At 38.5% G+C, this 15,997-nt stretch overlaps 1 protein-coding gene across 1 annotated transcript in view; it reads left to right on the top strand.

Moving 5' to 3' along the window:
* The window catches only part of LOC140246766 (NXPE family member 3-like), a 70,841-nt gene extending 55,368 nt beyond the window's left edge, over positions 1-15,473 (top strand). Inside the window, exons 5-7 of the mRNA XM_072326103.1 lie at positions 7,039-7,188; positions 11,553-11,614; positions 14,683-15,473. Of these exons, the coding sequence (XP_072182204.1) occupies positions 7,039-7,188; positions 11,553-11,614; positions 14,683-15,473 (1,003 nt within the window). The remainder of the gene's footprint in view (positions 1-7,038; positions 7,189-11,552; positions 11,615-14,682) is intronic.
* Positions 15,474-15,997: the final 524 nt, after the last annotated feature.

The raw sequence follows: 15,997 nt of genomic DNA, 5'->3' as shown, positions 1-15,997 counted from the left end.
TTTTTTTAACACTTAGTACTTTATAGTTGCATATCAAGTTTCCTGCGTAAAATTATTTTGAACCACGAACCAAATCGGTTGTTGGGGAGCGTATACTTATGTCAATTTCATGTCGATCAATCTTTCCTCAAAACAACTTGATCGCGGCTTACGTATATTGCACATACCCACATCATTACAAACACACACACACACACACACACCTGAGTACAGAATAAAATCAAGAGTGATAAGTTGCAAAATGGATTACTAATGTCTACTGCTTTTCTTAAAGTATGGGCTTGTCGAATCATGGTTAATACGTCGTTAATGACTCAAGAATGTTTCACCAGCTGTTTGGATCAGATCCTAGGTGCCTTGCAAAAACAATTTTTCTAGCATCGATTTACACATTGCCATGGATAGCCGTCCGATAATATCAAGATGCCTCGTTTATCAACCTTTGAGAAGGTCCGTCCAATTGGCCAAATCGAAGCCGGATACCACCAAAGGAGAAATTGCTGCATGACTAGGCTTGAGGACAATTACGTTTTCCGGAAAACTGGCCAAGTTCCGAGAAACTTGGGACGCGAAGGATGGGAAAAGGAGATGTCGCCCAAAGAAGACGACTTAACAAAAAGACTAAACTTCCTTACCGCGTCAGCCCTATATATCGAAGGTTATCTGCCTGAAACCTTCAAAGAAGGCTTGCTTGGAAGCTTAAGTCTATATCTAAAGCATGCAGAGGGGATTATCACGAAACAACATGTATAAGAAGAGGTAAAAGTAGACTCTGTGCTGTTGTTTTTGAAGACAATTAAGCCTACATCTTGGCTATCATAACTGGCTCATTATATTTTAAAGTAGACGAATTTTTGCTTTGTTTCTGTTATTTGCCGATTTGGCTATTTTTTTTTTTCTTTCGGATAGTTATAAATAATAATACATTACATTTGCAATGCGCTCAATACAGTGTTTCTACGCGCAAAAAAGAAAAAAACAAAACGAAAAATACAAAAAAAAAAACCCTGACCAGAAATGAATATTATTTATTAGTGTAAAATTGAGCAAAGAAAATGGGATTCCATCGCAATACGAACCCTCCGGATTGCCAGCCCAGTGCTCTACCGACTGAGCTATAAACAGCCCTAGTTCAATGTTCGTCCCAGAAACCCTAAATTCTCAATGTTCGAGTGGTCAGAAACTATAACAGTGTGTTTGTGTGTGACACACACGTACACACTTGAACTTGGCATAAACCCGAAGGGTAACTCAACTTGGGGATGAATTCGAGGGATCACCGAAGTGATGCAGCTTTTTGAGTATGTAACAAACGAAAACAGACAAAACTGACCAGAAATTAATATCACTCATTAGTGGAAAATTGAGCAAAGAAAACTGGGGTTTGCTTTTAGAGGTCTGAAGCCCAATATGATACTGGTAATCCTATTATCAAAGTAGCTTCCAAATTCATTGGCCAATGCTACATCAGACCGATGTTCAGGAAGGATGTTTTCCTGGCTGGAAGGAGCGGAAAATCTCCTGACAATGCGAAAAAGTTCTCTCGTGTTAGCTTCAGCGATCTCAGTAGTCAAATGTTTGGATTTGGCTTCATGGAGGATATCGTAAAAAGACAGACACTTTTTCTGGTATAATTGTTTATCGATCGTAAGGCCTGAACTCAACATCCGTCGTTCTGCGTGACCCCTGGCTCTCTTGGCTTCTCTCAACTCTTCTGTGTACCAGGGAACGGACGGTCGAACTGTGATAGGCTTTCTCATTATCGGGGCATGTTTGTTGATGAGCTGAATCAGAGTATCATAAAACACATCGACTGCTTCAGAAGAGTCATTTGGCATTGACGTAGATATAGGATAATTCCGAATATCTTGTGTAAAATATGCGAAGTCAATATTCCGAAGTTTTCTGTACTGCACAACTTTCGTTGTGTTTATCATTTGTAGGAGCAGCAAGGTTGACGTCAGCAACAATAGCCGAATGATCAGACGAAAGTCCAGGCAGGATGCGGAGAGATGAGATGATATAATCTATTCTTCTTGACAAGACAAGGTCCAACGTATGGCAAGCCTGATGGGTCGGTCCGTTCATATTTTGAAAGAAACCTAGTGAGTCGATGGAGTTCATGAAGGTCATGGCCTGGGACTCGTGCTCATCATCAATGTGGAAGATAAAACCGCATAGCATGTTGGGCATGTTGTCCGATATTGTCGCAGACTCGAAAGAGTAAGAAACTCCTGCAGAAACATCCTGTATGTAATCTTTTTGCTTGCTGAAGGTGAGGTCTGTATACTGCATAGCATCTCAAAACCGAAGCTGCGGATAACCGGATCTTAACTGTCATCCATGAGCTCAAAAGTGGCATAATTATTCACCTCAACAGTTCAGAGTCAACTTGGTGGCAGCGCGACACACGATGCAGATTCCATCTCCTTTCGAGCCAAAGCGTGGACAGTGCAGCAAATCATAATTTGGAAGTGTTGATTTAATATCACCAATGACAAAGTCATCCCCTGGTCTCCTGTTAACCAGGATTCGGTCAGGACAAGGACATCAGGTTGTTTATCCAGTATCAAATCGCATATGCAAGTAGTCTTATTTGACATGAAACGGGCATTCCAAAGTCCGACATGTAAACAACACCGCACAGTAGGATTCAGATAAAATCGGATGGGAGCTCGTTGACCGATCTGACAATCAATTTGATCCCGAGAACAATCGTCAGGCCAAATTGCTTTAACATGGCGAATAGCAACCTTTCTATTTGTATGTCGGCTTCGGTTACCCCTTTTCCCCCGTCGTGTACGCCGCCTCCGAGCAATACTAAGTGATGAAATGGTCTTCCATACCTGACAGGGGAATCTATGGTGACTTGTATGAAGAAAAGGGGGTGCAGTTTGAGAGACACCAGCATCAAACTGAATTCTCCCTCTTGCACATAGTCATTGGAACGACAGGCTATCTCCATCAAGCTTGTCTCCAGTTACTGGTCTGGGATTAGGATCTACATTACCAGCTTGAAGAATCAACAGTCTTAACGTAGCTGAGGAGTTAGCATAGTAAGGTGTTGGCTTTCCACCATATTTGTGATTTGAAGTCTCAGCAATCACAGGTACACTAAGTTGGATGCTCCATTCACAAAACACAACATTGCAATAACAAAAACCAAGTGCAGCCAACACAAGGAGTGTCCACTTCAGTAGTTCCATTGGTGTTGCAGCTGGTATTGTTACAAAGAATTGCAGGATCACAGCTGGGAGTTTGGCATGGCAGTCTTAGCATGAGTGAGTGAATCACTATACATATGAAGAGTTTGTTTGCAAAAACCGATAAGTCCATTTTTGAAGATTTTGAAGTGCGGTCTCTGTCAAGAAGTACAAAATAATACCTTTTAAATGATATATTGGTCACTACATATAAAGGTATATTTTTGAAGTTATGGTCAAAAGAAGCAAAAATTTTCTTATTATTCTCTTTATTTTCCTTGACCTTTAATCGCAAATATCTCCATTTGGCAAATATGGACTTATCGGCTTTTGCAAACAAACTCTTCATATACTAGCATGTACATGTAGTGCCTCCCACTGCTGGATCCATGGAAAGTCTGATGCAGAAAACAATCTGCAGTATCTTCCAAACCAACCCTCCAATACATGCGTATGTTGTCCTCCTGAATCCTGATATGTCAAACTGATAACTGGTGCATAAAATACGAAGAAACACCTCACAAATACATAGAAATTAAACACAAGATGGGAGCACAGCGTGAGGACTGCTGCAAGAGCGCTGAACTCAATGCAAAATGGATGTAATTTTATTTCAATTTACCATTCTTTTATTGTTTCAAGCTTCAAGAAATGGTGAATAGATTATAACATTTGAGGCAGACAAAGAGAGAGAGGGAAAACGATGCTAACAGACCAAAACTTCAGAAACAGACTCTAAGCAGATACTCTGAGAGCTCACAAGGCAGTGACAAGAACTTCGCCATCATCCCTGCATCTTCACGCCTGTTGCATTCAAAATTGGTACTGGCAACATCTGCGATGGAGCAGTACAATGGGACTACAGCATTTGTTCTGATAACATTGAACCGACAAATCCAGATTCTGCATAAGTAAACCTGATCGCGGTTAGGTGAAAGTGTGACGAGGTCGTCGTGAAGAACACTTTGCTGACTGTTGCACCAATCGGGTCTAAGCATTTATTGATGGAAACTTTGCAGCAGAGAGATATCGGGGCATTTCCTTTCGGACAGAGGGCATCCCATAATTGCGAAATCTCTCACTTAATGTCATCTTCTAGATGACATTTCATGCCCTTTGAGTGCACAAGACGACTTATCACTTACATTCCGAAAAATCAATAGCTCCCTCATGTACGAGGGGAACATCCCTTTTTAATCAACCCTTTCCTCTCTCAGTTCCCCCGATCATTTTTTATTTTTTGTTTTAATTTCCCAAATATTCCATCAAATATGTGTATACGAGATATCTCAATTTCAACTTAAAAAGGGGGGCAAAAGCTCCCTCGTACGGGAAGGGATGGGGATAGCACTCTCCCATGCTTTCTCCCTGTTTGCCCCCCGCCCTGTGCATACAATTAGACTGTGGCTAGACTTTGAATTTTCCAAGTATATGCCACAAAATGTGTGCACCAAAACGTTTATCTGCTATCAGAAAATACAGAATGTCCCTAATGTAGGAGGGAGAATAGGGCTTATCCCCTCCCACATCATCCTGCTATCTCCTTCCACAGACTTGCACTTCTCTGACTGACAAATGTCCAGATATTCCAAGAGAAGTGTGCACCAGATTGTTGAATTTCAGTTCTAAAAATGAAAAAAAAAAAGCTTTCTTGAATATAAAAAGAAGCTTTCTTGAATATGGGAGGGATATGTTGCCACCCTCCCATTTATTGGTCCCCTCTACAGATTTAGTACAATTTGGGAAATGACAATTTCCGAATTTCCCACAAAAAGTGTGCTTCAGATCGCTTTATTTCAATTTTAAAACGCAAAAGCTCCATCGAGCGGGAGGGGGCAACCCCTCCCACACCCTCCCCCTCTACATCATTAGACTTTGTACATACACACATATGAGGTAAATGCCATGATTTTGCTATCAACACTTCCTGAAAAAGAAAGCCCCGAGAAAAAGACCTAATTATTTCCATTATTATTTTTTTTGGGGGGGGGGGGGGAGCAAGAAGAAATTCCAAGTGTTGCACCAAGAGTTTTTACTACATCGCTGAATTTGAGGTCTGAAAATGTAAAATCACCTTCGTGTGGAAGGAGAAATATCCCTTATTTACACCCTCGTGTGGATGCCTTTTCTGTTTGATTGCTTAACAGACACCGTTCATGAAATTCGTTGTAAGAATAATACAAGAAGTTTACTTAAATGCTGTACCATTTTATAGGCAAATTGTTCAATAACAATCCACATAAAAATATCCTGCTACCTTAAAGGGGCTGTACAGTACTGGTTGAGGTGGGGATTCATGTTTTTTACATTCCTAAGTGAGATAATGAGAAACCTCTTTTGAAATATGAAAGAGCATGTAATTTTAAGAAGAATTCAACTTTTATTTGATGAAAATTGGTTTTCAAATGGCTGAGATATCCAAAAAAGTGATAATAATAAAAGACTACAGGCCACGCCTTTTATTAGGATATCTTTGTTTCACCTTGTTTTTTAATATCTCAGCCATTTCAAAACCGATTTTCATCAAATAAACTTTTGATACCCCTTAGAATTGCATGCTCTTTGACATCTCATAGAGTGGTTTCTGAATATCTCGCAAAACGTTAAAAGCTAAATCCTCACCTCGACCAGAACTGTACACACCCTTTAAACAGGTGGGGCCGTTTCAAGTCAATGGAAAATAGCGACCAACAAAAAAAAAACAAAAAAAAAAACATACACATGCCATATAAAGAATACAATTATTTCGAACATTATAGACTGTAGTTTTAGAATCCTCAGTGTGAGAGGTGCAGAAAACTCTGTTATACGATTCATGTATTTATTTTCTTCATGAACATATCTTACAATGTCGTATTGTTTAGACAATCATTTCTGAGGCCATTGTCCTCGTCAAGAGCTTGCTGATGATGATGGTCTCCTGAATTTCTGTACATCAAGAGTTGCTTCATTTGTCTTTGAACAACAGTTCCACGGGAACCTACTATATAAATGTACATTTTGCATTGTGTCGGGAAAAAAATGTTGGATATTTAAATCAATCGTCTATTAGACGATTTAATAGATTTGTATTTGTATGAAAAAGAAATTCAGAAATAAAATCAAAATCAAATCAAATCAAATCAAATCAAACATACAATAGACACTATATCATCGGTATGGTATACGCAATCGCCTGGCATCAAGCGCTCGAGAAAGACAGCATAGAGGGTATCCTTAATTTTGCGCCTAAAGTTGATCCTACGTGTGCTTACAGAATTCCGCTTATCTTAAGATCTCACTCGCATCTAATTACATCTAATTAACAATAAGTTACGCCCCTATCCTAAGCTGGGAGAGAAACAATGATCTATGACGTCATTATCCTATTTCTCCTTCTACGCGCAGTGTTACAGAATACCAATCGCCTATTTAGAAGCAAGAGCTGTCCTAGGATCCATACAGAATACTACCTCTGGTTGAAACCCGAGTCTGGACTGAGCAATATTGTGTGTAAACATATCATCCCCTCTAGTAAGAGGCAAAACGCTCTGTCCCTCGGATAGGACATAAAAATGGAGGCCCCGTGTATGAGAGAGTCACAACTCATGCACGTAAAAGATGACGCTTCATTCATTCATCGCAAAGTGCAGGGTGTTTAACCGTGTGAAGTGGTCCCACCTCACATCAAACTGGACCCATGGAAGACTAGCTTAGCTTAGCTGATTACGGGCTATTCAGATCCAGCCATCTTCACAGATGGAAATGAACAAATAAACAAATAAACAAACAAACGAGGATCGAGTGGCATGTGAGCATCCCAAACCTGAACCGTATGGTGCATTTGTGGGACCAGACCGGCCGTGCTGCTTGCCCAAGAATGGCGGATCAGACGACTGCGACAGGTCCTTCTTGAAGAGTGGAATACCATCCCACTGCATCATGGACAAGACTTGACCAGGCTGCTGGCCTGCATGAGGAGGAGGAGGAAGATGAGGAGGAGGAGGTACAGGGTTGTCATGGCTGCGATTAAACCCTCCACTAGCTACTGACGTTCTGATCTCTCAATCCTCCCCTGTTAATGTTCATGTTGTTCGATGAAAAGTGCCCATCAGATATACGACATTGCCATTTCCGAAATTTGTGTAGGTTTGAATGTTTTTGTTCTTTGTAGTGAGTGGAGAAGAGAGAAAAAGAAAGTGATTTCACATCAGGGAAAGGTAATGTGTGTTTGTTGAGCTGAAAAGAAATTTGAGAGATTGACAGAGGGAGACCTCGCCTGTGTTGCTTGTATCTTCTGTGCATTTTGCAACTTTTCACTTTTGGCTTTGCCCCATACAAGTTCACTTTAGTTTTGTTCAGTTCAAATTAATTCCATATTTCCACTTTCTCGATGAAAATTTCAAAATGACTGACAGTAATACAAGTAAGAATATCAAATCTATACAGAAATGTCTTTTGATGGAAGAAAAAACAAAAACATACTGAACACAAATGTATATGGGCATATCATCATACGAAGATGGAACAAGGAAATAACATAAATAAGATGGCCCTACATAAAAGCTTTAACGCTTGTAAAACTGTATGTTCCCGAATTAAGAGTTGCTGAATTACATAAAAAACGGGGAACGGATATGTTTATCTTGACCAAATGAAATTTTACCAGTACAAAAACCAATATAAATAATCAACTAGTAGACCACAAGAATATTGCTTTAACCAGACTGTTCGGATCTCGCCATGTTTGGAAAGGAATTTTATGTGTATAATATATGTTTGACATAAAAATAGTTACCATTACGCAACCGTATATAAGTTAGTGTTGCGGATGAAGACAAAAGACCGTGAGTATTAAAAAAAAAGTTGCTAAAAGCCTGATAGGGTGTATCCACTAAATAATAACTGTTTTGATTAGCGTTTGAAGGTGAGTAGGGGTAAGAAAGAAGTAACACACGATGTGATAATAATATTAATAATAATAGTGATAATAATCATCATCACCACCACCATTTTGCGATAGTATGAATGAAGTGTAATGCCCCAAACCACTCTGTGGAGTGCTACGGGTGCATACATATCACTACTACACCGGAAACTGGACAAGCCTACGCTAATTCTACAGAGCACTAACAGAGCTCACGATCTATTTAATATGGAGCGCAAACCAAAATGGAGCATCATTATAGAGGAATACAAGCAAGGTTACAAGCGAATTTATTAAATTGAATAGAGATGATTTTACGATTTGAGAGAGGTAACTACTTGATTTATATATATGTGACCGTGCACCTCAAAACGAACATAAAGTCGCACACACTGATTTTGCGTGAGGACTGAAAATAAGTGAAATGGGTCAACCTAGCCGAACTTGACTTTTTTATATTTTCTGAAAGAGCGGGTCTTTTTTTACATTGTGCTAAGATTTGGTATCATAGAACGGGCAGGAAAGTGTTTTTTTAGCAGTTTATCTCGAACATTTTTGGTAGAATAGTGTGATTAGGTGTGTCTTTAGAATCCCTTTTTCATTTCTGAAAAGCATTGTACACACTCTTCACTTTCAACTCTAATAACTTTTGAAAGGATAGTGCTACTGCTTTGAAAGTTGACATTAATCATGGACAGAATGTGTTAATGAGGCATGTTTAATGTCAGTTTAATGTGATAATCCCTTCATTGTTGTTACTCTGGTGGTTTACTTCCTGTTTTTTGTCAAATTCATCGCACAGCCAGCACGGTTTGGTAAAGATTAAGCGCTTGAATAGACACTGTACTTCAGAGCCTCTTTTCTCAGTTCACACTTTTCCTGAGTTTGTGCTTTCTTTCCAATATTTACATAGGTTCGGAGAGGCCATTTGATTTGGGTTATACATCATTTTAAAGCTTAAAGTCTGCTCTTTCAGAATATGTGACCCGCTACAACAAAATGATCCTAAAGTCGGGCGAGGTCGATTATTTGAAAATTGCATGACACAATTCCCTAATCTTTCTGCTTTAAATTGATATATAACACGTCTTATAAAAATAATTGGCTGCGGAGATATCGATGTTTAAAAGAGAGCATGTCAAGACGTCTGGGAAATCACTGTTTCGAAAAAAGCGCCTAAAAGTTCTCCATGCGACGCAATCACAATCAAGAGACACGCAAGTCAGTATTCACCTCCGGACAATAGAAGTTAAGCCCTGGCAACCCCCGAAATGCTCATTCAAACACAGCGTCGGCGGTATCCTCAGCGACCAATCAGTGACCAGGATGTCAGGAGAAGCGGCTAGGCATAGCGCAACCCGCCCGCACGCACCAGTCGACTGGGCAGTGTGCGAGCTTCACGCCTCGGTTAGCGGCAAGCAGCAAACTGACCAATGAGATCACTCTGGTTGTTGTTAGGGGCGGAGCCTATGTGTGGCGATTAATCCAAATGTTCGAACCAGTTTGTGCTTCGTTGAAATGCCAAAAAAACATGGCCCAGAAAAACGCTATTTTTTGGTCTTTCCTTTCATCATTTTGCTTCAAAATTTCGACAGATGATAGAAGACATGTCAGACTCTAATAATATGTCAAATTCAGAAAATCGTAAGTTTTGACCAATTTTGATGCTCTAACTTCAAACTCGATTTTCACGGCTTTGACCGTGCACGACTTTAGGACCATTTTGTTGTAGCGGGTCACATATGGTCTTAACTAAAAATTCATGTCTTGCGACTTTTTGTTTGTTTTGAGGTGCAGGGTCACATAATGACCCTGCATCACAAAATCAATAAACAGTCACCAGGCATGGATTTTTAGTTAAAAGTAGATTCTGAAAGAGCAGACTTTAAGCTTTAAAAGGATGTATGCATTAATTCAAATTGACTCTACTAACCTTTCCTAATATTTGAAAGAAAGCGCACACTCCGGCATTGTCTGGACAAGTGTGAACAGAGAAAAGAGGCTCTGAAGTACACGGTCTATTGAAGCGCTTATAATCTTTACAAATCCGTGATAGCTGTGGTATGACTGGGACAAAATAGCATGTAAACCACTAGAGCAACAACAATGAAGGAATTAGCCGCTTAAACTGAAATTCAGCCTGTTTTTTTTTTACCACGTTCTGTTCATGATTGACGCCAACGTTGAAATCAGTAGCCTTATCCTTTCAAAAGATATTAGAGTTTAAAGTGGAGAGTAGGTGCAGGGTTTGTAAGAAAAACAAACAAAGGGGACTCTATCAAAAAACAAAAGTGATTCCAAAAGAACTTATAGAGTTACCATTTCCTGTTCGGTATATGAACTCAAACTTTAGAATAACGTAGAAGAAGACTTGTTCTTTCAGAATATATGAAAACTCAAGATTGGCCAGCTTCACCCATTTCACCTATTTTCAGTCCTCAAACAAATTCAGTGCGTGCGAATTTTTGTTGGCTTTGTGTAGGAAGGTCTCATGGTATAAACATATATCCTTAATGTGAAGAAATTATCAGATTTGTCTGAAATTGAGCAGGCCTTAAAAACCCATTCTGTCCATAATTAATGCCAACTTTCAAAGCAATAGCGTTATCCTTTCTAACTAGAGTTGAAATTGATGAATGTGTACAGGGTTTCTTTTTCTTAAGAAACGAAAAGGGGACCTTGCAAGCACACCTAATCACACCATTCTGCAAAAACGTGTTCAAGAAAACTACTAAAAACACAATTTCCTGTTCATTTTGTGATCCCCAACTTTAGCATACTCAGAAGAGAACTTGCCCCTTCAGAAAATATTAAACAACTCGAGATTGCCTAAGTTGACCCATTTCACCTATTTTCAGTCTTCACATAAAATCAGTGTGTGCGACTTTATGTTGGTTTTATTATTCACGGTGACATTTTATATGTAAATGAATATATGTATGTAATATTTTATATATATATATATATATATATATATATATATATATGTGTGTGTGTGTGTGTGTAGGCCTTCGTGTGAATTTTTACCAACATTTATATGCAATGTATATGGAATTTAAGTTAATTTATATATCAACATCCGCACACACTCAAATAGGTTATATCTTCTGTTGTTTTTAAACGTGGATATAAAGGCCTCCAATTTCGAAATTTTCTTTGGTCTGGTTGATAGCCGAAATCAAGATGGATTGCATTGTTATTATCGTTACATTGTTATTATCGTTACAGAGATTATCAATGAACAACAGTAAATGACAGGAAATAAATCTGTAGGATGTCGTAAACATGTATAATTTTTCTTCTCAGACTTTTTCTTGGAAATTGACTTGATAATTCATGGATCACTGAACCCCTGCAGTGTTTACATTGTAGCGGTTCAGAACTGGTGTTGCAAAACCGAGCGAGGTATTACTTTTTTATTTACAATCTTTTCTTTTTCATAGTTTTAAAAAGGCTATTCCTGTGCATGGATCCCAGTATGTGAACGTCACAAACAAGTACAGCAGTAAGTTGATTTCGCTCTTTCCATTCACAACTACAATCTTGATTATTCTTTGTTTTGCCTATTTCGGATGATATAGAGGATGAAATGATTGTTTATGTTACGTGCCATGTGTGTTTTTATTATTCTATAACCTGCAAAATCCTGCCATGTGATTAGATTTAGTAAATTCTCTCCCATACGTAAACGTTTACATTATTAGTTCGGATCTTCTTCTTTTTTTTTGGGGGGGGGGGTTGGTTGGAGAAAAAAGCTAGTTTGTGTCTTGTGGTGCAGTTATTCAATGTTTAGACACATACATGGTGATTTATTGTAAATTTTGCCACATCACGGCTCGGCCGTAATCTGGCAGCAGTGCGTATCTCCTTTATCCATTACGCGAGAAACCGGCTTTAAACATTCAATTTTACACCGTTCTGAACAGGGATACGATGAGTTGCATGAGTTTTCTTATTTTCAGAATTGCAGAGAAAAATAATAAAACAAGATACGGTTTGGCCTCTTAAGGTACTGATAATTATCAATAGAGAACGGTGGCGGGGGATCTTTTGAAGCAGATCTACGTTTCTGTAGGAGACACTTAGCTCTTTGCCTGATTTGCCTAATTTGCACCAGTTTTTTTCAAGCAGAACTGCTTATCTCCTAATACGTTCTGCTCGATAAAAACGTGGTTTTTCAGAACCAAGGAGGTAGGCTTTCTAGGCGAGCTCGCCTAGTAGGCCTACCTCCTTGGCAGAACTATGTATATCTCTGCAGATTACATATAGCAGATTAGCATACATCGCCTTTTCAGCGCCAGTGTCAAATCAATAATGTTACTGTTTTGTGTTTATTTTATACTGAGTACAGCTGTTTTTATTGCAATCATCATTTTGATATTGATTCATATTATGCCTTACTCGTAAAGTTTCATTCCTGTATTATTTGGAAAACATCCCCCCATAATGTGCGGCTGTAGTGATATAATACAGAAAAGGCAGTGCATATCATAAAATTTAACAAGGAAGCAGGAGACCGTCAGCATAAGCATTATTTTTTTTTTTCAGAGAACTGCATTTATACAAGTTATGAAGAGGTAAAATAGTATACAGAAGTGCTGAAAAAATTCAACATGGTAATATGTGGATTGTTAATTTTCAGGTGTTGCTTGGGAAACAACATATTTAGAAATGTAAATATAAAGATACCAAGCCAAGCAGCAAACTATTTACTGTACATTGAGAAAGTAGAGAAGTTTGTTGCCTGTGCACCAAACTAAATGGACCAAATTACACAGGTTTATAAATATGTAAGTTTTTCTTCTTCCTTTTTTTCCCCCGTGTTGATGGCGCCCAAGGTATTGGCATTGCCCACCAGTTTGTTTGTTGATCTGGGTGTTTTTCTTTTTTCTTTTTTTTTTTTTTGGGGGGGGGGTGGGGGAATATGGATGTGCAAGTTTGATAGTTGTTCTGTTTTGTTTCTTTCACCAAAATTTTATTTCAAGATAACAGTTGTACATTACAGGTACGCATCGTCATCAAGTGTATATCGAAAAATGATCCATAAATTAAAGTTCTTCTTTGTCACACTTAGACATGTTACAGGAGGTAAAGACCAATGATTGAGAGCCGGTGACACTGTACGTACACTGTAAACGACTGTGTATTCATGATCTGTACCATGTATCTAGACGTATTGGAATACTTCAGAATTGTATGTGGGGTTGTAATATCAAGCCGTGTAGTCTTGGCGACGCGCATTCCAATAGTGGTAGTGTATTAGTATTTGAGGAATGTCAGTACATGTATACTGTACATCTAGCGATCAAAGAACAATAGGTTCTTTTGTTTAAGCCGGCAGAATATCGATGCAGGCAGAAGACATGACATTGTCACATGCACCTTTTGTTGAGGTTATGCAGGAATATTGCAAGCTTGCTATATCTATTCGAGATACACTGATTTCCCTTTGTTTTACTGAAATTAATATTCATTTATACGTGATCCAGTCTACATTGTTTGATTATGTCAGTCATTTGGACATTGAATAATGTCATAATGTTTGATTTTTTTTTAAGAACTGTATCCCCCCCCCCCCAAAAAAAAAAAAAAAAATACGCATGGCTTGATTGGGTTGATGGCCTCAATCGGAATATAACTCATGTTTGCCTCTCACGAAAAGTAGTTTTACTTGTTTTCTATTGCGATATCACGCTTAAAGGGAAAAGGAAGAACTGAGTAGAGTTGTGCGTGTGCAGTAATAGGTGCAGCAAAGAAGAAATCTAGTCCAAATATAAACTAGTCTGATAGAAAAGAGTTAACTTTTACGAATTCAACGGTAAAAATTTGACTAAAATCTGATGAACAATAAGGAAGTTCTGAAATTTTGAAGTTTTGATAATTTCTCCGAAACAAACAGTTGGTAAGAATATGCAAATGAGTAAGCTTACAATGTCAAATCCTCACAATTTTCCATCGATCGAGTAAAAAAAAAAAAAAAAAAAAAAAAGGAAAAATTACGAAAATTCAATGTTTCTGCCACTGAAGTCCGAAACATGACGTTATTCGTGGTTAAATAACTTCAGAATAGTGATCAGTCAGCTGTAAGAGGATTTGAACTTCAGGCATATTTGCATTTGATTAAAAAACTAGAAATTTCGAACTATGTGCAAACTATATGTAAGTTGTGACGGAATGACGTGCTCACTTTGCATTTGCATGTTCGTATTGATTGTTCAAGAAATGTACCGGCCCCATAAAGCGAAATTTCGAAATGTCATAGCCTTCTTATTTTTCATTCGATTTCCATCAAATTCGTATAATTAAACTCGTAATATTTTATACTCTTCCTTATCAGACTAACTTATATTTTGACTTTTAATGTTTGTTTTGGGGCCATATAATATATAAATATTCTTCAATATATTAATGCAATAATACTAACAAAATCAGTCTACAAATTAATACATTGCATCGCTTGTTATATTTCATTTATGGTGAATATGTTGAGTCAATATATTTCCTTTAAATAGCTTTAATCTAGATTAAATGTCGGTCTCCCACCCTAATGTAATAAATTTGTACTACACTCAGAACACTCTGGTGAACGCGGTTGCCCAAACAAAAACCTTCCTCCATGTCGGATTGGATCTCTCCTCAACTCTTCTTCCGTAGCTGCTGGATATTTTTTCAAAGGTAGATGGTATTCTAACTACTGCAGACTGCGTCCCTTTGAAAGTACAGAAGCTTACAAGTGTCTCAGAAACAAAACATTGTATTTCCATGGCGATTCAACAGCAAGGCAATACTTTGAATTTCTTGTCAGTAACCTTGAGGAGCTCATCCCAAATCCACCAACTAAGCAATCCAACTGGAAGGTAGGTCCATCGCTAGCGGAAAGTACAACCTTTAATTTTACGGTACACTATCGCCACCATGGTTACCCTATACGTAACAACTGGACCAATGCAACAGAGGTAAAATATATTGTCGATGCCCTGGATGAATTACACGCTACAGCAGACACGGTATATACTTTCACATTATGGGCACATCTTACTACTGTGAACATCAGTCATTACGAAGATCGTGCACGACAGATACGAGCAGCTGTGGAAAGGCTGCACAAACGAAGTCCGAAAACACTAATTGTCTTGAAAAGCGCCAACACACGAACGGGATCCATTCTTGCCGTCAGCGATTGGTATGCCCGTTCGCTGGACCTCAAAATGAGACAAGTCTTTGCAAACTACTCCAACATAGGATTCATTGACCAATGGTCTATGGCTGTAGGGTTCTCCAACAAAGATATGGTTCATCCAGTCAGCGGTGTCATCTCCAGCGGCATATCTACTCTGCTCTCTTACATGTGCCCCAACGAGTAAGAATAAGCATGATCTTGTAAAGCATGGGTGTCTCACACCTGTATAATATTGTTCCCTTGATTGTAACTATATGTAAGCCTTTATCAAAACCAAGCAAAAAAAAAAAAAATAAAACAGACATTCTTGAGGATAATAAATCTCTACCTAAGATATCCCTACGATATTCTGACAGATACACGTTTAACTTCTCAAATTGAATGTGATTAGAGATGCTCCTCTGACACAAGTATAAGCCCTGGGTTTCAAGAAAGTATGCCTAGCCTCTAAACTCTAATAGCTACATTTAGTGAAAGATTTCACTGTAACAAGCAACGCTCACATGATGTCTGTGTGTGCGTGTGCGTGGTGTGTGTGTGTTTGTGTTTTTTACCTTGTATTCTTTAATATCGTTAACATTTTCTTGACATGTAGTGTTTAGTATGCCTGATAAGAGGGATGTAGACGCTGATTTTCCCTTTTCTTTAACCAATGTTCCTCTTAGGAAATGATATGTTCTTTGGGGCAATGCACAACGTATTCTTCGT

Source organism: Diadema setosum, chromosome 3 (assembly GCF_964275005.1).
Source record: "Diadema setosum chromosome 3, eeDiaSeto1, whole genome shotgun sequence".
Lineage (NCBI taxonomy): Eukaryota > Metazoa > Echinodermata > Echinoidea > Diadematoida > Diadematidae > Diadema > Diadema setosum.
Note: the sequence above shows the minus strand (reverse complement) of the source record. Positions and strands in the feature narration are given on the sequence as shown.